The sequence below is a fragment of the Labrus mixtus genome, chromosome 1 (assembly GCF_963584025.1).
Source record: "Labrus mixtus chromosome 1, fLabMix1.1, whole genome shotgun sequence".
NCBI lineage: Eukaryota > Metazoa > Chordata > Actinopteri > Labriformes > Labridae > Labrus > Labrus mixtus.
This window is the reverse complement of record NC_083612.1, coordinates 32,688,426-32,714,841: the sequence shown is the minus strand read 5'-3', so window position 1 is coordinate 32,714,841 and position 26,416 is coordinate 32,688,426. Positions and strand designations below refer to the sequence as shown.

The 26,416-nt window shown below is 41.8% G+C and overlaps 1 protein-coding gene across 2 annotated transcripts in view; it reads right to left on the bottom strand.

The window, feature by feature from the left end:
- Positions 1 to 2,865: 2,865 nt before the first annotated feature.
- The window catches only part of adamts18 (ADAM metallopeptidase with thrombospondin type 1 motif, 18), a 64,071-nt gene continuing 40,520 nt past the window's right edge, over positions 2,866 to 26,416 (bottom strand). For both annotated transcript variants that reach the window (XM_061042508.1, XM_061042518.1), the window contains 8 exons: positions 22,159 to 22,279; positions 20,374 to 20,500; positions 14,659 to 14,863; positions 11,974 to 12,168; positions 8,616 to 8,689; positions 8,287 to 8,452; positions 4,433 to 4,631; positions 2,866 to 3,839 (listed from right to left, as the gene is read on the bottom strand). In XM_061042508.1, the coding sequence (XP_060898491.1) occupies positions 3,724 to 3,839; positions 4,433 to 4,631; positions 8,287 to 8,452; positions 8,616 to 8,689; positions 11,974 to 12,168; positions 14,659 to 14,863; positions 20,374 to 20,500; positions 22,159 to 22,279 (1,203 nt within the window). In that variant the 3' untranslated portion in view covers positions 2,866 to 3,723. The remainder of the gene's footprint in view (positions 3,840 to 4,432; positions 4,632 to 8,286; positions 8,453 to 8,615; positions 8,690 to 11,973; positions 12,169 to 14,658; positions 14,864 to 20,373; positions 20,501 to 22,158; positions 22,280 to 26,416) is intronic.

Here is a 26,416-nt window from a genome sequence, read left to right as displayed (position 1 = left end):
TCCTCGTCCGTCGACCAGGTGACAGAAGAAAATAGAAACGGGGCGCCGGGGTAAAAACGGTGCGCTGCTTTGCGCTGCATCGCTCGCGGGTCGAAAGGACACTCAAATAGGAAACAATAGAATCAGGCTGATTTTGATGCTAGCACTCGCTAGTGTCGTGTGAATGTTTCCCCTTAGCTTCACTGATCATTATAGCACATTTAACATTATGGTGTCATTTATTATTGCCTGTAATTGTAATGCTTTGATTTGCTTTTTTGTGAGTCGTGTTTTTCTTTCCTTTTTTCTTTTTTACTGAAATTTTCAGCTGTATTTTTATTTTATTTTCCTGAAAACTCGTCGTTAAATCCACTTTACATTAGTAGAGGAAGAGTAGAGCTTTAGCTCCCCGTGTATTCTGAACGAGAAGTTGAACCTGGTGGAGCATATCTTTAACCATCAAAATCAGACCACATTTTCTGTCTCTTGTTTTATCAGTATGCACCAACAGACTTAAAACATCATTCACTAATCAAGAAGGCGGACGCCATCATTGACTACAAACTAGACTTCTTTGAAGTGATGGCAAAAAGAAAGACAGTGAACAAATGTGTTATCCATTATTGATAATCCTGACCAGCCTCTTAACAAATCTGCAGCTCACAAGTACAAATACAGGACATCTATTTATCTATCTATCTATCTATCTATCCATCCATCCATCTCTGTGCAGTCTGCTGTACAGACATAGTTAGCCAATAACTCAAAAACACACATCACAGAAAACACACATTTTGTATCTGCCCTCTTGAAAATATTAAAGAGCCCAGGCTCTGTGTTAAATATTCAAAAAACACAAAAAAAAACCAAGAAAAAGATTCACAGATATGATTGTTGGTTTTATCTGTTATCTGGTTCATATGACTGAGCAAAACATTTTTTTCTCTCTATAAACAAATCAGCCGCCAAATATGTTTTTTTCCTTTTCAAGGCACTTTTTATTTTAGACTGGAATTTGATTTATTTTTGCAGTTACATTTTTTTGGGCACAAAGCAAACACAGTGCGTTTCTGGTTGGTTAAATTGTGATGGTTGGTAGGTAAACAGTGAAACATATTACCTGGCTCTTTCTCCCGCAATATTATTTTGTGCATGACACACTTTTTTATTTCTTTGCAGCCTTAGGAATTTGTTTGTGCTCACAGAACCATCTTTGAACGACTGATTTCAAAACACATCATAACATTTATTTTGGTCTTTAAGCTTTGTGTTGCTAATTTCAAGTTCTAACCCCAAATTTATTCCACAAAATTTCATTTGGTGACTTTCATGCAAATGTGTGCCACCACAGCTCAACTCATCATAGCTACACTTGTTTCTTTCATTATTAAAAAACCGTTGTGAAATTACCCCATTGAAGAAAAAAGATAAATGAGTTTGCAAATAGATAAGCTAAGAGCCCAGGAAGCTAAAAACACAATTTTAAGAGTCAGTCACAAGTGCAAACATTTGGACTGATAATCCTTCAGACATAAAGGTTAAACATGACGAGTATTCACCAGCATGTCAACGACTAGATTTCATCATAGTTATATTCTGCTCTCACAAAGTAATATTTCACTTTCTTTATCAAAGTAAAGACAACTTTTGACCTCCTTATCATTAGTTCAGTCCTTAAATGCACAGCATGTAAATTCTGCCACCAGGGGGCTCGCAATCAAAACAATAACAAAAGGTGTCATTGAGGCTGGGGGGGTATCAAGATTAAGATTAAGATAATTTTTTTTTATCATGGGATTGATTCTCTTTGCTATTCAACCCCACCCACGATTAAAACAAACTCCAAGTAGACCGTAGTCAAGACAAACGGGCGAAACTGACCCGAGGAAGAAAATATGTTTAAAGACAATGTGTTCAAGTATAATTTACATGAGGTTTTTATCACTGCAGCACATTCAGCAACAGTACGGCAGCTTTCAGAAGCAGCTCCCGCTACCTTATACAGAGGTCTTTAATGTAACATCCGGTGTTTCCACAGAACAGTGTGTAAGTCAAAACATTTGTATGTGAGGTAAGTGAAGCCTTAAAGCTGTGACTCAGGTATTGTACTGATCAAGTGATGACTGATTTCTACCAAACTAAAGGGATACTTCACCCATTTGCATTAAGCTTTGTATCATTAGAAACCTGGTAGTATTTTTGAATGGTCGTGCATCCCGCCCTCATTTTCCCCCGAGATGGGAAATCTTTGTATTTCTGAGTCTGAAAAGGAGCTTCCAGTGACGCAAAAATCGTAATTTTGCACCATCGGAACCTGTTGCAGTTAGCGGGGTGAAACTACAACGCTAGTTACTCATATTTTCGACCACTGAAGCTACAGACCAATCACAGGCCGCAGCAGCCGAGAAACAAAACCAGACTGTCGGCAGCAACCGTCTCGTGGCTATATTGCTGGCCGCTGCCAACTCGGACGAGGAGCCGGGGCCGGCTCGAGCTGGGGCGGACTGGTAGTGTCGGTGCTCTCACTGTTTGCCTATGGACACTGCCTTTTCTCGGCCAAGAAGGCACCAACTTCAAAATTTATTTCAAATTTCTACTACATATATGACCCAATGTCAATACAGATTCATGTTTCAACGGGTGAAGTATCCCTTAAGTCTGACTGAGCCCCCCCCATCTTATATCCACCAGCTGAATCTCTGCTATGCAACTGTTGCTTTTTGATCCAACTTTAGTGAAGAAACACACCTACACGGATCTCTTCTTTCCTGTTAGACAGCACCCACGCTCGCCCTACAATCACCCCCCCCCCCCCCCAGGTCAGCGCACATCGCAGTGCTTTGTTCCCCTCGTCATCAGAGAAGAATGCAGACGAAAGAAAGGAAGTCAGACAGATGATCCTGTTGTATTCCATAATCATACAGGAGAGATACAAAGGAGCACTTACAATGTGACTGCATTAAATGGGTTTTTTTTTACGTACACAGGTAGGCATGTTTTGATATTGTTGACATGAAAGGAATGCACATGAAAAAAACATATCCGGTGTAGGATTCAGCAGCATGAAACAAAACAGGCGGAGAGTCATTTATAGGAAAAGTGCAGAGGATATTTGACCACTGTAATTAATACCTCATTTTCAATCTCATAACATGGATCCAAAGGGTGTCTGGCATGTCCCTGTGGTATATCCAAACATAAACATAACATGTCACAGATCAGCTGTACACCTGACAAAATGTAAAATCAAATATTAGGAACCATAATAACTTAAATAAAGGAGTATGAAGCAAGACACCTTTAAGAACACGACATATACGCAAGCTAAAAAAAACACTAGGGTCCTTTTCCTGGTCTCTTGATGGCTTGTAGCTTTCGAGGTTTGAAAAAGGAAAACAGAAGGACAACATGTATCAGATATATATTACATCAGCCAGTCTTTAGATGCTCTCTCCTTTGCATTGTCTTTCCATTTCCAGTTCGATCAATGACATGATGACTCGGCAGCTTCGGCAGGAGGAGCTCCTTCAGCCACATTGCCTTTTTTCGAAACACAAAGAGTCCCACGGTTCGGCTCTTTAACTTCCTTTACAAAGTTCATCAAGGTCAAATACTCCAGGTAGTCAACACGCTGTGTGATGAACACAGTTTGTGTTTTTTAGTCATCATCCTCCAATGGCCTCTGTGTTGTTGTTTTTTTCTTTTTAGAGGTCAGAATAAATAGACTCAGGGGTTCTCCGAGGTCTACGGCCTCTTGCTGGAGCAGGACTTGCAGCACTGCTGTCCGTAGAACTTGTGGTTACAAACTCCATGCTGGGGAACCAAGTGGCACCAGCTGAAGTGATCCATGCAGTGTTCATCTGCATCACAACACAAAACAGTAAGACCTTTTTTTGTTGCAGCAGTTCAAACTAAACACATGACTTGTTACCACGCTCCCTATTGTGTGATCCAAGAGTCTTCTGTTTGTGACTAAAATTGAGCAGTAAATCTGAAAAAACAGTCATCAGACTTAGCCATGCTAGCAGCTCTGTACTGATGCACAGAAGTACTTTGAGACGACGGCTCATTTCAGCAGGCTGGTTTGAAGTTTTTTTGATGCTAACATTTTTTTTTTAAAGATTTTTTTTTGGGGCTTTTTGTGACTTTAATTGAGAGCTAGGACAGTGGATAGAGTCGGAAATCAGGGAGAGAGAGAGAGTGGGGAATGACATGCGGGAAGGGAGCCACAGGCTGGATTCGAGCCTGGGCTGCCCGCTTGGAGGACTATGACCTCCACACATGGGGCGCGCGCACTAACCACTGCGCCACCAGCGCCCCTGATGCTAACATTATAAATGGAACAATTCACTAAATGTTCAGGTGAGGAACAGACCCAAGACCAGGAACGCGTATTCCACCTCATGGTAAAAAAAGATGAGAATTTGTCATTTTTGCCATCAGGAGAATTTACCTTTAGACGTGGGTCCAGCAGCCGTGACCCGGCCGGTGCGTTGTGGCGGTGCTGGGGGGGCGGCGGGGGGGCAGAAGTGTGTGTTGCACGCCCTGGATGTGACAGGCCTCTGATGTGGCAGGCAGCCAGCTGCAGGGCGACCTTGGCGCAGACACTGAATGGTCCGAGTCTGCACTCCTCCACCACAGGACACGGAGCACTGACACGAGAGAGAGAGAGAGAGAGAGAGAGAGAGAGAGAGAGAAACAAAAAGAAGGAGCAGAATGTGAGAGAGAGACAGGCGCAGTGATATAAATAATCGAGCGAGAACAAACGCTCAAGCACACGGAGAAAAAGGAATCGTCATAAAAGGAGCAGGGGAGCGAGGGGGGAAGGATGCAGGAAAAAGTCTATGCAAGAGACAAAAGAACAGATGAAGAAAAACAAACATCCCATCCAGCATGTACTCGCCCTCCAGCAAAGTGTCAGGAGATATCTTCTCTGGTGGAAACATACACGGATCACAAGCTTCACATCAAGCAGAATGAGACACTGTGCTATAAGAGGCTGCCCTTAAGACTTTTTGCATAATAGATGTTATAACACATAGCCTACACAACCTGCCCCAATAGACCGTGTAACAGAGTGGAGCTTTTGCATCGCATCTGAGGCGTTATTCCACAAAGCAAGCCACTGGTGGTTAAGAACTAAGCTCTGTCTGTGAAACACCGGCTGCTCTGTAGGATCTGTTCCTGAGGTTTTTTTTTACGGTTTTTATATTTGAAACACAGGATCCGCGCTTGGTCATATATCTTGTATCGATTGGTTTGGGCTGAGAGGCTGTGCTGCCTCTCTCATGATGCCGGGGGCCTCCCACAGAAAGGAGAAACTGGTAGACAAAAATCCATGGAGTGAGACACGGCGAGGTGGAAAAGAAATGTTGTGAATCTGGCAAACTCTTCTCAGTGGATTTCTTGTTTTAGAAGCAACTGACCACACAAAAGGATGATGAAGCTAGTTTTTTTTTTTCTAAAATTCTTGCACATAAATTATTAATCAGTCAAAATTAAGCTATATAAATAATTTGTCTTCAATTAGAAACTAAAACAAAGGTCGGTTTCTCATTTCTACCCAGTTACTGTGCAGTATATACCGCCAGCTGAGTTTACAACTGTCATGGGAATAACTTAATCAGCTATAGCTAGCTTGATAATAAGCTAACTGCTTAAACACCATCCTTGGCTGACTTTTAGTGTTTCAAGGTCACACTCAAACAAGAATCTCGCTTAAAGGCTTTATATGCGATGTTTTGATCCAGCAGATGTCGCCCTTGAGCACCAGCATGAAACCAAAACAACTCGCGCTGCATAGTTGTGTTAGCATGCTAATGCTAGCGATCTTTATTATGCTCGTATCTTCACTCTGCATGTAAATTTACCTGAAATGAGCGTGATCTAGAAACACAGTTAAGCAGTGAGTACAGTATGTTATTCTTCTTTTCTCTAGTCCCTCAGTTAAACAACTTTTATACGTGAGGGGAGGAGTCAGCCGGCCGTCCTGGCGATGTAAACAAAGTGAAGATAGGACTCTGAAAACTCTGAAAACATCACAGACAGTGGGACTCGGGTGTTACACCCATTGTAGACAGTCATGACTCACAGAGTTATTTTCAGAGGATATACTTGATTTCTATTATATTTAAGTGTGAAAAATCACATATAAAGCCTTTAAAGGGGTGCTTAATATGTTCTTGATTGCTATCAAGTGGCAACCTCCAGGCTGAAAGTGAAGCCAACTTGCAAGTGCCATTTAAGGCTTGCTCCAGAAAAAAATTAGATGTGTGCAAAACATCAGCATCCTGCAAACTTTCTCAGCTTCTTTAGCTTGCCTTCTACTGGAGAGCTGAGGAGCATTGATCAAATGAGTCTTCGCATTACGCACTATTCATGACACACAAAGGAAAGTTAGTGCAGAGTTGGGTTACGGTGGAGTAGACACGAAGAAAAAATGTTCTGTCAGGGCGATTTAATGTGTTCATCCAGCTGGAGAAGGACTTGGAAAGCTGAAAATGGATCTGATCATACTCCAGTGCAGCGCACTTTTGAAGGATAAATTGTCATCTGTTTGTTTTGACACTGAAATACCAGAAGATGACAGTATTCAGCAAGAAAAAAACTCTGTATGTTTGAGACAACATATTTCTGCGAGTAGACTTTTACAGTGATGAACCTCGAGTCTAAAATGTGCCGTTGGCTGACAAACAGACATCTTTATGACATCATGAAACCACTCAGAAACCAATCCCTGATGTCGACATGTCCAAAAGTGTAAATGTTATTGTTCTCTACTATAAGTTCAACTTTTTCTACCAGCCACAAACCCAAAGTCTCTCTCTCTCTCTCTCTCTCTCTCCTCACTGTACTCTGTATTGTTCATGTACTGATCCCAAGGCGGGTAGAATCCCCCCCAATGTCAGATCAGACACTCTGCCAAACGGGTTGCTATTTTATATCCTTGAACGTATTTTACAATATTTAAAATGTATATGTGAGTTACCACAGAGAAATGTGAATAAAAAACAGAATTACATTTGTATTGTGTCACATGCAGTTCTCCCTGATAAAGTTAAAGTACCTCATATTGGGTGATTTAAAATAATAAATCAGCTAGCTGCCTACATACAATGTGTTGAGTTGTACTGAAGACTCATTTGAACAAATCTAACCCCCGAACCCCACATGGGTTTGACTGCCCCTGCTGTAAAGTATTGATTAATGTAATTTGACAGCTCCCAGCTCCCCTTAAACTCCCATCCAAATATGGTCACTTATAGCTTCATGAAACAAGATGGGGATGGCCAAAATGCGGCTAACTCACGGCCTGAAAACAGCAGAGGGCAAACAGTGGATGGCATCGAGGATGCTGCGTCACAAGACTCCAAAAAATCAACTGCAGAATACAGGCCAGGTTGTCATTTATGTAATCTGTGAACAGGATCCTTAAAACAAAGTAAGGAATCCTACCTATGTCAAGGGCATGCCCTGCCGTACTCTTCGTGTGATTGGCTAGAAGTCATTACCTTCGATGGTTGGAGTTGATAGGTTTGTGAATAAGGCTAAGCCAATCAGAGGGAGAATAGGGCAGGATATGCTTATGACACATGACAGAGTGAAATTACTATCATTTTTCAAACATAATCCAAAACCCAATTCACCTATGATTTTGTCTTTTTTTTGTAGAGACTAAAAATAGGGACATTACTCCCCCCTGTAAACATGGAGCATTTTTCTTAATAGAGCCACATGGTCACTCTGTCTGAGAAATACAAACCTTGATAGGCCTGTTATGCCTTATTTTAGTTACTTAGCTATGATTGGATCAAATGCAGGAGGAAAGGAGGGGCTTAGCTGGTGGTCTGTGGCTACTAATGTTTAATGTTGTATTTATACATGAGTACTCCATTACTCATGAAATTAAAAGAGACAGTTCCTTCTTGACCTTGGAGAGAGAAGTTATCCTGAAGCACGTAGAACAGTCATTACTTTTATTCTCTCATGTTTTGACTGACTACAGCCCTCCTACTGAAGACAGATACAATCAGCTTTCTACTTTCTGTTCCTCTTCATGCCGAGGTAACTGATCTGAGATCTCAGTGTAGTCTCGGCTTTATGACAAATTCTAGTTTGAGCATCCAGCCATGCATTACGTGTCTCCAAATTCAGTTTTCTAACAAATCTCCATGTAGTGTTAGTCCAAAGATCTTTCACATGTGGGTGAAAAAAACTCCAGAATTGGAAGCTGTCAGCTGGAACACACTTGTAGCGCTAAAAGTCTCTCATGTAGACAATTTTCAATGAAAGCCTGAGCAAAGGTACCTGTTGCCAGGGAGAGGAGTACCAGCCCAGGACCACAGCAGTGGAGGGGGTTCTGCCAGGGACGACCCGCGGGAGCTGTGGGCAGGGACCTCTGTTACAGCCCTGCTGGAGATCCACCAAAGGTTTGGCCATATTCCTGCACCTGCGTGTGGGGAACTCCACAAACCTGTGTTGGAGAGGAGATGTGAAAAAGACTGTTCTTACAGAGTTGCCACATTTGCAAACATTGTGACTCAGAGGATGAAGGTGACACTGGGGGGGGTCTTAAGTATCTGTGCAGATCTATGAAAGTGTGAGGGACGTCTTGGTGTGCAGGCCATGATACGTACCCTCCTCCCTGTGAGTCTCTCTCCCCGCAGCGCAGCTCTCTTTTCTGGACGCCTGAGCCACAGGACCTGGAGCACTGAAAGAGAGAGCAGGCAGGAGGGACAATTTCAGAAAATGAACTCTGTGAGGTGTGTGTGATGCTGCAGGTTCCCATAGCAGCAGATGGCTCAAGGTCATTGATTGTTGGAGAAATAGAGCCAAAATACAAAGTGCTCTACTGAGTGTTTCGCAATCATTATATGTGATGAGCCAACAGTGTATTTGTTTTGAGTGTGTGTGTGTGTGTGTGTGTGTGTGTGTGTGTGTGTGTGTGTGTGTGTGTGTGTGTGTGAGAGAGAGAGAGAGTGTGTGTGTGTGTGTGTGTGTGTGTGTGTGTGAGAGAGAGAGAGAGAGTGTGTGTGTGTGTGTGTGTGTGTGTGTGTGTGTGTGTGTGTGTGTGTGTGTGTGTGTGTGTGTGTGTGAGAGAGAGAGAGAGTGTGTTTGTGTGTGTGTGTGTGTGTGTGTGTGTGAGAGAGAGAGAGTGTGTTTGTGTGTGTGTGTGTGTGTGTGTGTGTGTGTGTGTGTGTGAGAGAGAGAGAGAGAGTGTGTTTGTGTGTGTGTGTGTGCCTGGCTCTTTTTCAAAATTTAAAAAAAAAAAAAATTGTTTTCATGGAACAAGGGCTGCAAATATCAATGTATCTGCTGTATATTTTTACCACTCATTTATTAATCATTAAGCTTTTTTGTCAAACTGTACAATAAAATTGTGGGTTTTTTTTAATTAATCAGTTAAAACCATCAATTGTTGAACCTCCACTGGAGGCTTAATTTGTTCATTGTGCCTTATTTTAATAGTTTTATGCTACAAACTCTAACACCGACCTCGAGGTCACATATTATGCAAAATACACTACACCAAGGTTTTCCAAACACTAATATGTGTCTCTAGTCTGTCTACAAACCCCCCAATTATGAGAAAAGTCCATCCTCTCCGTCTTTTCTCTGCTCCACTATTCAGAAAATGTGTGCTCAAACAGGCCATTTGCAGATTTTCCCTTCATGACATCACAAAGGGCAGTAACCCCTCCCCCAGGTGGGTGACACTCCCACAGCTAGGTGTTTGTTTTGTCTTCTAAGTCTGCCTTATCACCGTAAACAACTGGGCATGGTGCAAGAAAGCCCAAGGCACCCAAGCCTTACAGAGGGGGCGTGGTCAGACACAGCTCATTTGCATATTTAAAGGTACAGACACAGAAACAGCCTGTTCTGAGCAGGGCTGAAATGGGGGGGGGGGGTTTATAGGCTTGATAAAATACAGGATCAGAGTGGATGTTGGAAGAAACTTCCCAGAGATGCTTTGGGGTGCTCTGAGACTTATTTAAACTGGTTGAAAAGAAGGATAGTATGTGAGCTTTATGCCAAGACATTACTTTTTCTATTGCAAAAACATGAAATGTGCTCTTTTAACTTGTGAAAAATAGGCAACATGATTAGGCCCTGAGCAGATTCCTAAAAACATAATCCAAACATCCTCAAACTGTACTTTGAGTATGTTGATTAGCTGCTGCACAAGACAGTACATTCAGTCCAACTCTCTGTGAACTCTTTATGTGTTACATTATCACACAGACAGTATCATTGCCTGGCACAGAACCCTTCATATACCCAGGAGTAATTGGTAAGATTGCAGTGCAAAGCCAATCATTTCACGTGTACACTTTAGCAGAGTTAGGGCTGCGCAATTTAATGCAATGTGAGCCTTTGCAATAAACACATCGCAAAAGTCTGAAATCATAGCAATGAATGAAAAATATCCAATGTGAACAACGAATTCTGTGCAAACACAGGAGGTGTGTAAGACGTGAAGAACAGCAGATAGAGATAAAACTGTGCTTATAGCTAATAAGCTATGCATGAGCAGAGTGACCTGTAGCCTCTTTAAAGCTCCTTGTACATTGGCAGTTAAAGGCCGGACTTTACACCTCTTCTGCATTGTAAAACACAAAGAGGGGGTAATGGTTATTCTTCTAATTCTGGAGGTATTAACAGAGGGTGGAACAGCGCTGTTGGTGTTCATATGAGTGTGTATTTGTAAAGTCTGCAGTATTTGTTTACACGTTGTGCCTCATCACACATTAGGACACCAATATTGCGTCTCTGCAGATAGAATACGAAGGGATAATGACATTGGACTTATGTCACAGTTGTGTTGCAGACTCTTAATGTAAAAAGGGCTAATGAGTTTAAAGATAAGATGTTGATCTGGATGGCTCTTGCGAACTCTGACCTCTTATTACGTTTGGTCTACAGACACGTCATGTCTGAAGGGTCTCTTCCTCAGACCGTCCTCGAGGAGTTGTGATACGATTTATTTTCTTCTTTCTCTTTGTTTCCTTTGCTTCTAGTCCAGTCTTGTCATTTTCCAACATCTGTCAGTTTGCCCTTTCAACAAGCCCAGCGAAGGGAAGTGAATTTGAAGAATGCTGATAGTTTTTCAGTCCAAATGAAGCTAAAGACGTGATGTTGCATTGCATTCTGGTCTACCAGCTGTAAAACTGCTTCCTCTGTTCTGTGATGGATTCCTCCCAGTTCGGTTGTCAAATGGCTTTGAAAACTGGGAGCCCGGGGACAGGATGTTATTTTTTTCTTAATACTGAAGGACTGGCATCAAAGCAAAGTTACATTTTTTAAGCTACAAGTCATAACTGTGTTGGAAATATCTCAGGCCGAGATAACGCTGACTAGGCTGAACATAAGAAGTAGATGTAGCCTGTTGTTTCAAAAGTGAAGCGGTTATCAAAGTGCTTTCAATCTGTTTTTTTTTTCTCATGGCCAGCAGGGGGAGACTTTGCTGCTTGCTGAAATTAAATTCAGACTTTGACATCTACCAGAAAATTGGCGCACTTCTCAGTTGATACATTACCCCCGTGAATATTGTCTCATGTGTTTTTGGTCTCATTGGCTTGTTTTGAGACTGCCTAATCATAGCATTAGGGCGTGGCTACCTTTAAATGATTATGCTACCATGGTAATCTGTCAACCACTATAGTGATACAACCAATGCTTTTCAACCTTGTCGTCAATTACCCCCCCCCCCCCCCCCCCCCTCAAAAAAAAAACAAAAAACGAATACATGTCCATAATGCATTACTAGAGGCAAGTTTTGTGATGTCACATTGGCAGCGTGTCTTTTTTTTTACAGTCCTTGGGTTAAGTTTTTGATATTTCTCGTGAAGTCACACCAACCACCAAGCAACAAAATGGAGCACCAAAAGCAATCCTCTGAATCTTTCTTTTAACAGATTTCATGGATGGACTTTTCTCCTCAAACTTATTGATCTAAAACTCCTTGAGCCCCATGACCCCTCCATGTCTTCTTACCTCTCCCCAGGGAGTGGGGGTCCACTGTAACCTTTCGTTCTTGGGGCAGCGCCGCAGGACGCAGGTCTCTTGGGCTTTGGGTTTGTGATGCTGTCTGCACATGCTGTCAGGCACCACCACCGCTTTGGCCCCGGGATCAGTGCTGCGGCAGAACACGCTCCTCTTCCTCAGTCCGCGGCCACAGCTCTTTGAGCACTGAGTGGGAGAAAAAGAAGTCATTGGAGGAACAAAAATCAACAACTTAAGATGACTACAACCTCAGGGGGGTATGTGAATAAGCAAAGGTTTAATGACACACTCATATTAAATCATACCCACTCACTGCAACTTGTACTTTCTGATAATTGCTTTAACCTTCATCTTCTATCACATTTAAGCACCGGGCTGTATTAACAGAGGTTAAATCCTTGGCACAGACACAGTAAATGCATTTCGATTCACCACACGGTGTAAAAGCAAACAGAAGGTCACCCGTTTGATGGCAGCACATTATGGCCCAACATTAAATACAATAAACCAATAACTCAGGGCTGAATGTGACCCCAAACCATCAGAGCAACCACCATCAGCACACACAGTGCTGCTGTAAACTGGACAACCGAGTCAGACTGCTCCGTGGGGACCGACGACCGCAGCAGTCATTGCAGTTTTAAACATCCCGTTAATTTATTAGACAAAAGCTACACACATCTGTGCACATCAATTTAAATACAGGAGAAAAAAAAGCACGTACACACATCCCAGTTGTCCTTTTGTCACTGAAAGGTTCGATTGATCTCTTCGGGGAGACTGGCCTTGTCTCTGCATGACCGCCGACTGAACTCGCACTTCTTATTACAAACTAGCCAAAGCACAGAACTGAGTGTCCAAAAGAGTGATGGCTGAATGGCAGCTGGATGTCCCGGCTGTGCAGGTCACACCAGCTAATCACGACACAAAGTTTGACAAACTGTCAGATCCTCAGCCAGCCTATTGATATTCTATACAGGAGGATGAGTGAATTAAACTCCTGTCTAGTCTGATGCACTTTGGTTACAGAGGAAACAGTCAAAACCTTGAAGTCGTACCTGGTTGTAATCCAGAGGATTAAATGTTCTAATCAAATGTTGGCTTTGGTGAATATATTCCCTTTACACAAATTAAAACAATGCTGCAATCAGCATCTTACAAGTAATACTTATTAAAAGGGGTTGGTTGCGTGGTTGAATGTTTTGTGATTCATAAGTGTATTTAGTTACTATAATACCGGTAGAGCTCATTACCATTTAGATGTTCTATTAATTATTTTTAAACTCAAAAAAAGATAAGATTTCGTTGTGATTGCAATCAAAACAGAATACTAATAAAGTATTTCAAAAACCAAAACAATCCAGATGTCGACGGATTAAAGCTGAATGGGTCTCATTTGTTTTAAGACAAGAGGCATGCTATTCATTTCACTAACCCCCCTAATTTACAATGTTCCACATGTCCAACAGAGGGCAGCAGAGTGTTTGTTATAGCTGGAGTAAAACCTCTGACAACCTCTTTGTGTGTGCGTGCGTGCGTGCGTGCGTGCGTGCGTGTGTGCGTGTGTGTGTGTGTGTGTGTGTGTCTTTTCAGACACAGATGTGTTTCTGTCATGCAGATGTCTAAACATGTCACTGTGTTTTAGCGTTTGGAGATGCTCCTGATGACCTTAAGCCAGGAAATTAATTTTGACAGTGAGTGCACATGACCTGAATCATCTCCAAGACAAAAACCTGTTTTCCTTTATTTAGCTTTGGCACTGCCGTGACTTACTGGGACACCTGACTAAAGCAAAGCCGTAGCTAGTTTTACCAGTGACACTTTTGGTCATCAAAATGCCTGCTGTGAAAAAACGAAATAAATGAATGAAAAATATCATTTTAAACAAATGATGAGAGCATGAAATAAAGATTTTAATAATAATAATAATAAAGTTTTTGCATGCATACAAGGTCAGCTGTATTGGATCAAGTTAAAATCCGACTGCCAACCTTGGAAAATGAATTTAGAGCTCAATGGGAGAACAGAGAGATGTGAGTTTAAGAGCACAGACATCACACTGATCATTTCATTCCTGAGGATCAACACACTGTATCAACCACCTCAATCAAAAAAACTGATAGACAACCGCTAAAATTCATCTTTAGGAAACTTAATCAAGACTTCCTTCATAGGTTCAGACTTCAAAATATTTGGTCTCTTATGAATGGTCACATCAGATTAGGAGATTATATCCTCATAGATTTCCACCAAACTCCACATTGGTCACCAAGAAATCAGGGCTCTCTGTTCTGACTTGATTGATGTCATTGGAAAAGGACATGCTTGGGTCCTTAAGGAAACATACAAAATGCTGGTAAAATGAACAACTATACCAAATGATATAGACAGATTTCTCCAACAGTTTTCAAGCTATATTACTTGACAAACAGTATTCAAATATTCACTTCAAGGAAGCACAGAAGGAAAAGTCGCAATGCAGACCTGCAACAAATTCTGTCCCAATCGATTTCAAATCAATTGATTTATTTTACATATTAAGTTTTAGCCATATTCTTAGGTTTGGCTGAAACATTTTCAAATACCAGTCCAGGGTGTACCCTGCCGGTGACCCCGAACAGGATAAGCTGTATAGATAATGGATGGATGGATTTTCAAATACAGCGACAAACCCACCTGAGACCAGGATCCGGTACTCCACTCTGGTGGACAGGCCTGGGTGTGGCAGGGCTGGACCTGAGCGGGAGAGATGACAGGACAGAGGGAGTGGGCCACCACCTCTTCCCTTTGGTAAGTCACCTTCCTCAGGCAGCGCAGTGTTCTGGTCTGCTGACCTCCCCCACATGAGCGGCTGCAGGAACCCCAGTCTCCTGTCGCCCAACTGTAGAGAGACAACAAGCAGGCAGAAGGTGAGGAGAAGAAACCCAAAAATACATCTAACACTGAAGTCATTGGTCTTTGGCATATGGATGAAAAGCCTGTAGGCATCAGTGGTTATTTCTTATATCCTAAATTGTACATGAAACATTTTCACATAAGAATTTATTTTCCACCACAGGAACTAGTCTGCTGCTATGGTAACCTGCAACATTAAAGATTCCACATTATTTCACCCCCGTAATGTCCCTGCTCCAAGGGTATCATCTGCTGAAAGTATAGAGACTTTAAATATTAACCTTGCAGTTCTTAACATATCTGGATGTGTTGCCATGCCTTCTTTGTATATTCAGTTTCTTGAAAATAACCTCCCCTTTTGTTAGCGCAGATAAAACGTTTCGTGTGCCAATAGATTCATGAACTATTCAGAGCAAAATGGATTTTTGTAGCAGGCTGTAAGTGTGTTTATTTCTGCTGTCAAAATGGACATTTGAATATGGGCTGTGTATGGAACTTCCTGGTCTACTGGTGCCAGCCTCAAGTGGACACTCAAGGAAATGCAGTTTTTTTTATGCACTTCTGCATTGGCTTCATTTTTCAACACCGGAGGTTGCTGCTTGTTTGAAACCAAGACTTGCTGCTTCTAAACTTACAGTTTTCACACATTGATCTTTGACATCGCACCAAAATGCTAGAAAAGGCAAGAAAAATAAACAAGTTCAGATATATCCATACCCATCAATCTCTCTCTCTCTGTGCTATTTGTTTCTTAAACTAAACATGAGAACCATATTGTATATACAACTCTTCATAATGGCTTTCCAAGGTCTTCAAGGCCAACCATAATATATATAGCATGCAATCAGGCTGCAGACAGGGAATGTAATCCCTTATGTTTCCCTTATTTCTTTTTCTGTTTTTAACATTCCACTTTCCATCATTTCTTTCTTTCATCTCCTCTCTTTTTTTTTTTTTTTTACTCCCCTTCAGTTTTTCTGAAATCCTGCTCTGCCACTGATGAAAGCCTACTGCTGCTTCTAAAATAGCTTCTGTCTTGGCATCGGGGCTGAAAGGGGGAGATTACGGCAAATGAGTGGTCTGACAACCACAGGCTTAGAAGAGGGAGATGGAGAGATGGGCAGATGGCTCGGTCCAGTTTCTGAGACGACATGTCACCACAAAGACCGTTCCTCCACACCGCCCGACCTGCTCCAGGGGAAGGAAAAAATGCTTTCATTCTCTTTCAAACGCCACAGACGATTGAAGCAGCAAGACTAAACTGCAATTTGGAAACGGGACAGATGTGAACCATTGGGACCCAAAATGCATCGGTTTGGATTTTTTAAGAGACTGTTTGCTTTTTTTTCCCTCTGCTTTGCCTGGCTTATAAATAACAATATATCATCAGGGAAAAGTGGCTAAAGTGCCACTCTGCTTCGCTGCAAACCACCACTGACCTAACTATAATTTGTATCTCTAAAACGGTTCAATAGCTGACATATTCAAAGGTAGACCCAAGTGCAATAGTGCAGGGGTGGCTCCCGAAAAACCTCTCGTATGCATTTTTAGCGCTCGTATGGCTGCACACCAGTACCAGGTCCATAACCCAGGACCATACTAACAGGCATACTGTTAGCCTTTAATAGGACAGTGGGTAGGGTTGGATATCGGGCAGACAGAGTGGGGAAAGACATGTGGGAAAGTAGCCACAGGACGGGCTTAAACTCCCGTTTGGAGGACGATAGCCTCCGTACACTGGGTGTGAACTAACCTCTGGGCCGTCTGAGACCCCCACAAATGATTGAACTCCAATTGGCAGCTTTCTTTCTCTAAACTTAAATGTAAGCATTTAACATGTCCTTCTTTTTTTCTGTTGGATCTTCAAACAGAGTTTAATGTAATTTTGATACACACATGGCCCCTGGCTGGCGCCTTGTGTATACATCTTTTATCTCTTCTTTTCTGCACATCTTCTCTGGCTCAGGTACAACATGTCTCACTTTGATCTGTCTACATATCCCGCCGTGTGATTCACAGAGAAATCCCCGACTCATGGTAAGTGACTCTACAGATGGCCTCTGTCAAGAGAAAGAGCCAAATAACTTCAAACAGCAGAGGTGGAACTACACAAGTAGAGAAGATGGGTACAGGTACACAGAGACAGGTAGAGAAGACACAAAAAAAGATCTTTGAGTCGTGAGCGTATATTTTTCATACTTCAAGCTGGGCTTAAAGATTGAAATGCTTAAAATTCGTCCTGCATCCCTATTTTATGGTAATCTCTGTTTTTCCCTGACGATATGTGAAGAGGAGGTTTGAAGTATGTTTAAAGCTAAAGGGGAAAGAAGGGGAAAAGTGAATGGGTAAGGGGTGTTGAGGGGGGGTGGGGGGGATGTGACTGGCTCTGCATGGCTAGACTGGCCGGGCCCCGTGGGAATCCCACCATCTCTGCACAATAAAACATGGATAGGCCTGTCAGCACCCGAGATACACGCTACAGAGATAAGCAGGCACTTAAACATTCCCCCTCTGTCAGACACACACACACACACACACACACAGGGCACATGCATCCCACCTCATTGTCAATTTTTATTTCCTCGGCTGGGATCTTGAATGCGTGCCCATACATCCTGGAGGTCTTAATGCAGTCATTAAAGCTTTCATGCTGCTCACTCAAACTCCACTGTCTTCCTGTGCAGCGCCCATAAATTGGCCCGTACACACAACAAGCTGAGAAGCGGTGTCAGCTACTGTATAATAAGATCCATGGTGTGTTAAACACTGCTTTATTTCTCTGAATGGAGAACCCCAACTGCTGTTTTTCATCCAGGATATACCACTTTCTCCACTCAAACAAAGTTGGGAGGTTTGGACATGCAACAAGGCTGTTCAATACCTTTCGCCAAGATAAGAGAAATGGTATGCCCGAGATTAGGGGCAGGAAATGCCCTCTCGGGTGGTGGGAAACTCGGTGAGAAACAGAGGCTGTATGTTGGAGGTGTAACCGATAGCAGTCTGGCTTGTTCAACCCCTGACACAGGAGAAAGTTCAGCCTGGACTTGTTGTGGCATGGCTAATGCTGCACACAATGACAACAGCATTAGCATCAGACAGAAGCAGCGTGCATGCCTTTTTTAAACTTGTGGTTTGCATTCCAAAAACTTTTTTTTTAAGCATTGCACACTTTCAGAGTGTGTGCATATGAACTGTCACTGTTCATACTTTCCGGTTTGTGTGTTTTGATGTGCATGTGTGTGTATGCTCGCTCTGAACCCACGACACGGTTCCCTGCCTGTTCTGTGGAGCAGTAGTGTAAATCAAGATAGCTTCAGTCCCCTCAGCCAAAGGCCGACACAGAGAAGAGAGGACGTTATTCAGTGTTGTTTCAACTTGTCACTCCACTGCACTTAAGCCTGGGTTCCTCCTCTGCTTGCTGCACTGGTCCCTGAATGCACAGAACCTTTTTAAAAATGCATGCAACTAAACACACTGTCTAGACACCACAGATATAACAAGGCAAGACTGTCCTAAGAAAGAGAGGAAGCCTTGTGCTGAAAACTTTTGGAAGGAACGATATGCACTGAATAAAATAGAGTTTTCCAAATTGGCTTAACTGTTGCGCCCTTTCTCTTTGACCTTGTCTATCTTTATTTCTCTCTTTCTTTCTTTCTTATCCTCAAGCGTTTCCTAGAGTTAAACTTGTATGCCAGACTTTGAAATAACATCTTGTTCCTACCTCATGACAATAACAATTCAACTTTTGGTAATCCTTTAGGGCTTAGACTTGAACGACAGGCCATAAATCAAGAGGGTAACAAGTCCAAATCCTCAAATATTGCCCTGCCCACCAAGAAAAAAAACTGCAAAAACTGCAAAATACCAATAACTCAAAAACTCATCTGAGCCTTTTGTTTAAGCATTTCAACATCTTCTAATCAGTGCTAAAGAAACTACAGCTGAGACTTCTGGGAATGTCTTGACACAAAAATGTAATGATGTAATGATTTTTTTCTTGTTAATTTTACTGTTATATTTTTTTTTTTATGTTAAAATTATTAATAATAGTTAAGTATCAACATCCTCCCTACATTACTGGCAATGTGTAGTGCTGAATTGTAGTATAAAATAGTACTAAGCATTTAGACACAGTAAAAGTGAATCAGCCCTGAAATGCAGCATTCAACCAACATGTTTACAGTCGGTATCACAGATACGCAGAAACATTGCCACAGACGTGATATCTGTGTAGTTTTTTTACCACAACAAAAGGGTCAAATTTAAACCTGTGGGACTCTACTTAGCTATGAGACATGTTCTGGTTTCTGTTTGTGGTACACTTAAAGTACAAGTAGATTTTTTTTTTTAAAGATTTTTTGGGGCTTTTTGTGCCTTTATTGGAGAGACAGGACAGTGGATAGAGTCGGAAAATCAGGGAGAGAGAGAGTGGGGAACGACATGCGGGGAAGGGAGCCACAGGCTGGATTTGAACCCGGTCCGTCTGCTTGGAGGACTATAGCCTCACATGGGGCGTGCGCATTAAACCACTGCGCCACCAGCACCCTAAGTACAAGTAGATTTAACCAATCACATATCAGCAGGTTTTGTTGTATGCAGGAAAACAGTCAGTATAGAGATGACACCGGCTCCTATCAGCAGTAATCAGACAATGAAGTATTGATCTCTATGAACAGATATCTGCATGCAAGTGCAGACTTTCTGGAATGCATCAGAAATTATCAATTTGATGTCCATTCAACAAATAAGCATATTATCGTCTTGACAACAGACCTGACAAAGCTTGCAACTTACTTTCAAACATCTTAAAGGTGAACTCCCGCAAACTGTCTCTAACTTGCACACAAACATTTTTGGAAACATTTTGGTCCTAGACCTTCATTTTTTTTTAACTCTGCTGATGCCAGGAACACAGGTTTAAGTAAAAATAGGGTGTAAAATATGGATTGAGGTTTAAGGGTCTCTTCTACTCTTCTTCTTTCCAGTCTGAATGGTTTAGACAAATGATCTGCTGGCTTTCCCCCACGGAGCCCGTTCTCATCAAGTGGTCAAAAAAACTTCTATAAAATCAGAATATTACATGATTCTGTCAGTGTGATTAAAGCCCACTTGACATTCAGATGGACTTGCAGCAACCATGCAAAGGAATAAGTAAATCCTGATTCAACAGACAGCAAGAGGAGGGAGCTTCCAAGTGTTTTCTCAAAAAGGAAAATGGAAAAAAATCTGAAAAATTAAAGAGTGGGCAGAGAAGAGAGGAGGATGAAGAGGGGCAGAGAACACAGGCTGAGCAGAGTGGTGGCTCGCCACAGCAGATCAACCACATGCAACCTCTAGACTGCTCAACCACAGTGTATGTGTGTGCATGTCTGTGTGTTCGCCTGTAATTAAAACAGCGCCTCGGGCTACTGAAAATTTGGCAACATAAAGGCCGATGCCACATTTACCACAGCCAAGAGCACATGAAGAAAAGCCTTGACCCACAGCAGCACTTACTATGCAGGGCAGGGCTGCGTGTTGCACAGATGGGAGCCCAGTGTGGGTCTGGTGTGAGGATTACACATGGTGGAGTTGACCTGAACCTTCTGGTCCTGTAGACAGATCGCCTTGGTGGAGATACGACCTGAGGGGAGAACAGGGAAAGAAGAAGACAGAAGGCTTGAGACAGGAAGGTGGGGCTACAAAGGCCTTGGTCACCAACACACACACAAACACACACATACTTATCAACTGTAAGGTGAGCAGGGGGTTAATGTGAGTGTTTATGGACCAACAGCGGCTAAAATAGTCAGTAACAAAGGAGCTTTTCATTTACAAAACCACACACACACACACACACTTCTGTGTACTATCACATTTGCTAAGGTCAGTGGTTTACAACCTTTTCCTTGGTCTCCTGGTACCAAGGAGCACAGTTTTATCTGGGAAAAGGTGTGTGGATAAATCACAAGAAAAATATTTTTTTATAGTTTAATCCACACACCTTTAAAAAAAACTATCAAGTCACTATAGTCACTATAAAGTGTGTCATCGTGATTTTAGGTAATACGTGCTAAAGTCATTTTTACAACCTCAGAGCACATACAAAGCCTCACACTCCCCCAAAGATCTTTGGCGCCCCCCTAGGAGGTACCTGAACCCCAGGTTGGGAACCAATGGCTTAGGCGATCTCGCACCTAATGACCTTTCTCTGTGCTCCCCCCCTTTTAGTAAGTATTCACAAACACATGGACATTTGTGAAAGCTCTTAAACTGACCCTTTAGTGTTATTCCCTAACAAGGTTGTTAACCCAATCCAAACTTCCTCCGAGGTCAGAGACGGACTCTTCTGTAATAATCAGTGTCTGCTGGCTCACTCACACTAGTCAAAGTTGTCCTATACCGTGCTTAAGCACAATTGGACCCCCTTCCTCATTCCCCCGCAGGCTTGCACTCGCACTGCTCCAGGACTAACTGGGCCTGAACACAGTGAGTTACCTCTTACATTATTAATTATTATTATTATTATTATTATTATTAATACAACACATACATGGCTTTGTGTAATTATGAAGCATGCTTAGTTTACAAGACAGGCGGACTAGTAAAAAAAAAAAAAAAAAGGGATGTGCCTTGTGCTCGTGCATGAACTGTATTGTGTGGAAGAACACCTCTTCCAAGTATGCCAGGGCCAAGGAAGTGTACTGTGCACAGATCGGAGCACTCACACTAGTTAAACAAACTAGACTTTAGAGGTGAAGCGTGCTTGGCTAGGGTACGGATTGGCTAGTGTGAGAGCGCCCTTACTGTCACTATTTGGAGCAGCTTGGTTGGCAGAGGGTATAGCTGTCGTTAGAATAGGCTGACTAATCTGACTAAAAATCCTTTATCCAGTTTAATGATGTTATAAAGAGGATGAGGCTTAAGTTGAAATTATTTGAAAACTGAGAAAGTTCTCCACTAGAAATGCTGAAAAGTTTGATTTACAGCGGGTCTGCTTTGCAAACATAACCTTTTCTGAGTTGGATGGAGCCCTAAAGTTGTAATTCCTAAAAATTATGGAGTTAACATCAACATTCAGAAAAAGTACAATCAATGAATTTGCCAGACGATTACCTGCTGCTCACACAGGCTAACCCTAAAATAAAACTGCCTTTCTAATCAGGGGACAGGCAGGAAAAGTCTGCATAAAGTGGGCTGAGCAGATTTGGCAGTTTGCATTCACACATGCACCCCACCCCGACAATGTCAGGGACAGTTTTAGAAATGAAGTGCATGTTAAAGGCGCTTTAAAAATCTCACCTCCAGCACAGGGAGCAGAGCAGTCGGAGCGCACCACACCCCAGCTGTAGTCAGGCTTCCTCTCAGTGCGAGGCAGCGTGTACTCCCACACCACTCCCGGGTTCTTCCCTTGCAGAAGGATCTGTCAGGGGGAAAAAACAGTAAGTCAGAAATATGTGACATGTGAAAACAGTTTGTCTATTTAACCTTTACGCAGGGCTGAGCCGTCCTGTTTCGCATCAATACAAGCTTTCCTCCCATCAACCTCTATTTTCCGACCATCCCAGTAATTTAAAGCAGCATGAGCATAAGCAACATACCTCCCCGAAGATTCTCTGGCTACCAATTTGAACTCTTAAACTACAGCATGATAATGTTTTCTATTGTAAAAGATAAGATCATATTTGATAGTATAAATAATAAAAGAGAGCTAAAAGATAACTACACTTATCCCGGGGCTCTATCATATGAAGTCTTTCTGTATTGAATTTGAGCTACACCTTGTTGGCCCTAGTTATTGACCTCTGCCTTCCGTACAGGTTTTTTTCTTAATACACAGCACTTCTGTGGGAGGTTAGCAGTGCTCTTATTCACTTTCTCAATCTTCAATCAGTTGCAACATGTTTCACTTTAACTTTTTGTTAAATATACAAGTTGACACCCTCAAATTTTGTGTGCATTTTCAGCATCCTTTGGCACAAGATCCATGTATTAGCTCATTTTGGGAATGATTTACTTTCTCAAATTTAAAAACAAACCAGGTCCAATCTGTAATACATATATAACATAATATTTATTTTGTAATGATGTAACTCCACGGACCATAGAGTGTGTCCTGAACGGTCTTACGAGCACTTGAAAATTTTAAAAAAGCAAAACAGGACCTATAGTTCACACTGCAGGAAATCAAAGGTATGCGGCCTCATTCAATGTTTAAGATCCTCTGAACAACAACTCATTCATGAGGAGCCGTTATAGACAATAAGGAGCACTCTGTTTCTTCTCTGGTCCAAACTGGCTGACCACACTACAATAAAGTCACTTTATTATGACATTTCAGTGTCTAAGTGAGGGACAATTTCCATTTACTTTTGAGGGCGAGGACATTTTTTTTTTTACCACATCCTTTATTCTGGCTGGTGGTTTTATGTCGCCTTTTCTTGTACAAGAGATTTATTTGAACATTCAAGTCAAGCAGAGAGAGACGCATCAGGCTATCATTAAAACAACAAGAGGATTCACTGCCATTGTGACAAAAGCGGTTCAGCTCATGGTGTGTCATTTTGGACCATTTCAAACACTGCACTGGATTGTGTTCTGTAATGATATTGTTGTTTTTTTTTAGCCCACTTTGGTTTAGTTCTGGTTGGGTTGAAATGAATCCTCTATCCATTTTTGCATGAAGACTGTCAACAGCTATTCCAATTCCTGACAAACACATCAAGTCTACCGATATTTGCAATAAGCAGTTTTGACAAGTCTATTTTCTTTGGGGTGTATCCCAAAGTACAAGGAATTCACCACCAACTGTCCAACTAAGGACGCCAAGAAACCTCCTGAACCCTCCTGAAGTGCATCCACTGACTCCACCAATCACCTTCTGCAGCGTGTTGATTGTTTCATGTGCATGGTCAGCCCGGTCCCAGACAGGAGAGGAGCAAAGAAGTGTCTCATTTCTGACAAACTCATCTATTTCTTGGTGAAATGGTACATACTTGTGAAGAGTTGGAAGGACAGACCGCTGCAGTGGTTTCAACACATGCAGATACTATGACAGGGGCAGACACATTTATATCTTTATTCCACTACCCTAACTGTAAGGCATGGGAGAGTTGAAGAAAGTACACATGATCCACTGTACATCATTGTTGGTTCAGAGTCACATGCTTTCAAAGGACTTTATTACCACAACGTTCCCTGTCTTTCAAACCAAAAAAGTTGTTTGTTACCATACCTTTTAAATGTACAGTATTAGTTAATTCCAGTGACCTAGCGATGGTTGGCTTTACATCAATAGCAACACAGCAAACAGAAGCTAATAGCTAATAAGGCTATCGTTGGATAGTGCCAATCTGCCATACTGTTGATGAAAACGGTGTGATCGGGTTGTATGACACTCATTCACTCCATGGACATATTGAACCTCTTGTTAACGTCCCCAACAGCCTCATAGGAACTGCAGTTTTGGGTTGTTTGGAGGGCCCTTTTGCAAAAAAGCCCTATTCAATATCTTGTTTGGTCATGATCATGACTAAACCTACTCTGCATTTCATTCATGAGAGAATTTGATGTTACCCTGAAATCAAGGCATCCAATTGTAGAAACTGATTGAGACATTATGGGATTCAAGGATGAGTTCATTTCTTATCAGGTACATGGAGCACATGGAGCACTGACTCCATGTTTGTTTAAAAAGAACCATCATACATTTGTTTCAACTGCCTGTTGTAATTAAAGTTAACAACTTACATCTTAAAAACCTCAAGATTTGATCTCTACAAATTCTTACCAGAGTGCTACAGAGCGACCTATTGTCGCCTCAACCCATGCCATCAACATGTTCTGGGCCAACGTCCACAATCAACCACAGTTACACATTTGTACACTCAATTGTATCCCCTCTGACCTTGAGGATGCCAAGCCTAAAAATGATGCAACCCAGGCTTGAAGTAAACAGCATGAGAACTGGCAACACATTCAAACCCTCATTTCCGTTGTAGATCCCATCCACCCCGACCAAACTCAAACACACTGCCATGAAAAAACTGTGTCGACTTACCACACTGGGACTGTGTGCTACTCAAAGCAAACCGACCCTTACCAAGAACCAGCAGCTATAAAAACAACATTCAGCAAGATTTTGTTTTATAATGCCAATCAGAGAAAAACCAACACAACCATTCACAATGTTGAATACACCCAACCCACCACAGCTTCAACATCATCTGCCAAAGGAAACTAACTTTCAAACCCCTGATTTCAGACACACGTCCAAATCTGTCTCCTCTGCTGTTCTTCAGTCTGGAACAACCGAAGCCAAAGTTCATCCCCTGACTGACAACTCATCACACAAACAAGTGAGGACAAAGAAAAATATCAACATTGTCCTTGTGAAAATCAAAATCACACAGCCAGATCTAATGCTGCCCCCATTAGATTATTTGGTAGTCAAAGCAAACTAAAAGCAGCAACCAAATTCTGCCATGATTTTTGTCACAACACATAAATCTAACCAAAGCTGCAAAGCATCGAATAAATTAGGCTTATCTGGACTGACAACACCAGCAATAAACACTGAAGGTTTCCATAAAATGTTATAATTTGACAAAAACTGATATGAACATATTACTGACCAAAGGTTGCAAAGTGGAAGATGTCTGCACTCATCAAACCAGCTGCTAATGACATCCCATAATAGATGCTGCTCCATACAAGTTAACATTACAACTTCAAACTTATACCCAGAGAACCAGACATTTTTAAATTAGTCACTGAATCACTAATGATTCAATTTCATGTCAATCTAAGCCGTGGAGACACTCAAACTGTAAGTCAAATAACGTTATCTATGGGAAGACTGATGTGGCTTCTACTTTCAGAACCATTGCTTCCCGCAAGAGCTGTGAGGGGCTTTTTAAGGATGTGCTTGAAATACATATTGTTTATATTTATGTTAGCCATGAAGCACAATAAAATGCATGCACATCTGTAAAAAGAAAATCGCTGAATCCAATGTGATTACTTGTAGATCGACAGTCTGACTTTGTTTTTTTTTTATGATTTTGTCTTTTGTAATGTGGACAACCCAAATGTGAGTAGAGTATGAAAAACTTAAAATCCTCAAATATAACCTTCAAATAGCTTATTAATAAAGGAGTGTCCTGATTTCAAACAAAGCTTTTTGTCCGAGGCACTCTGTATATAAAATTAGTTTTAAACATGATGTGTCTACTCATGTCAACTCAACTGAGTCTTCATCAGGACAGAATAGACAGATTCAAAAACATGTGTTTTAAATACAATTAGGATGTCATGTGACAGAAGTCACAGTCACATTGCCGAGGTCACATAACTTGAGTATTCAAACATGATCTCTTTCTGAGGTATTTTATGACATCTGTACATAAGGTATGTCTTACTTTGTTTTTCCTTCTAGTTGGTGTCTGTTTAATCAGGTTTTGTGACCTCTGCAGTGTGCCATGTGACATCCTAATTGTATTCAAACACCTGTTTTTTATCTTGATTCTTGCACAAGGTCTGCCTCAAGCGGAGATTGATG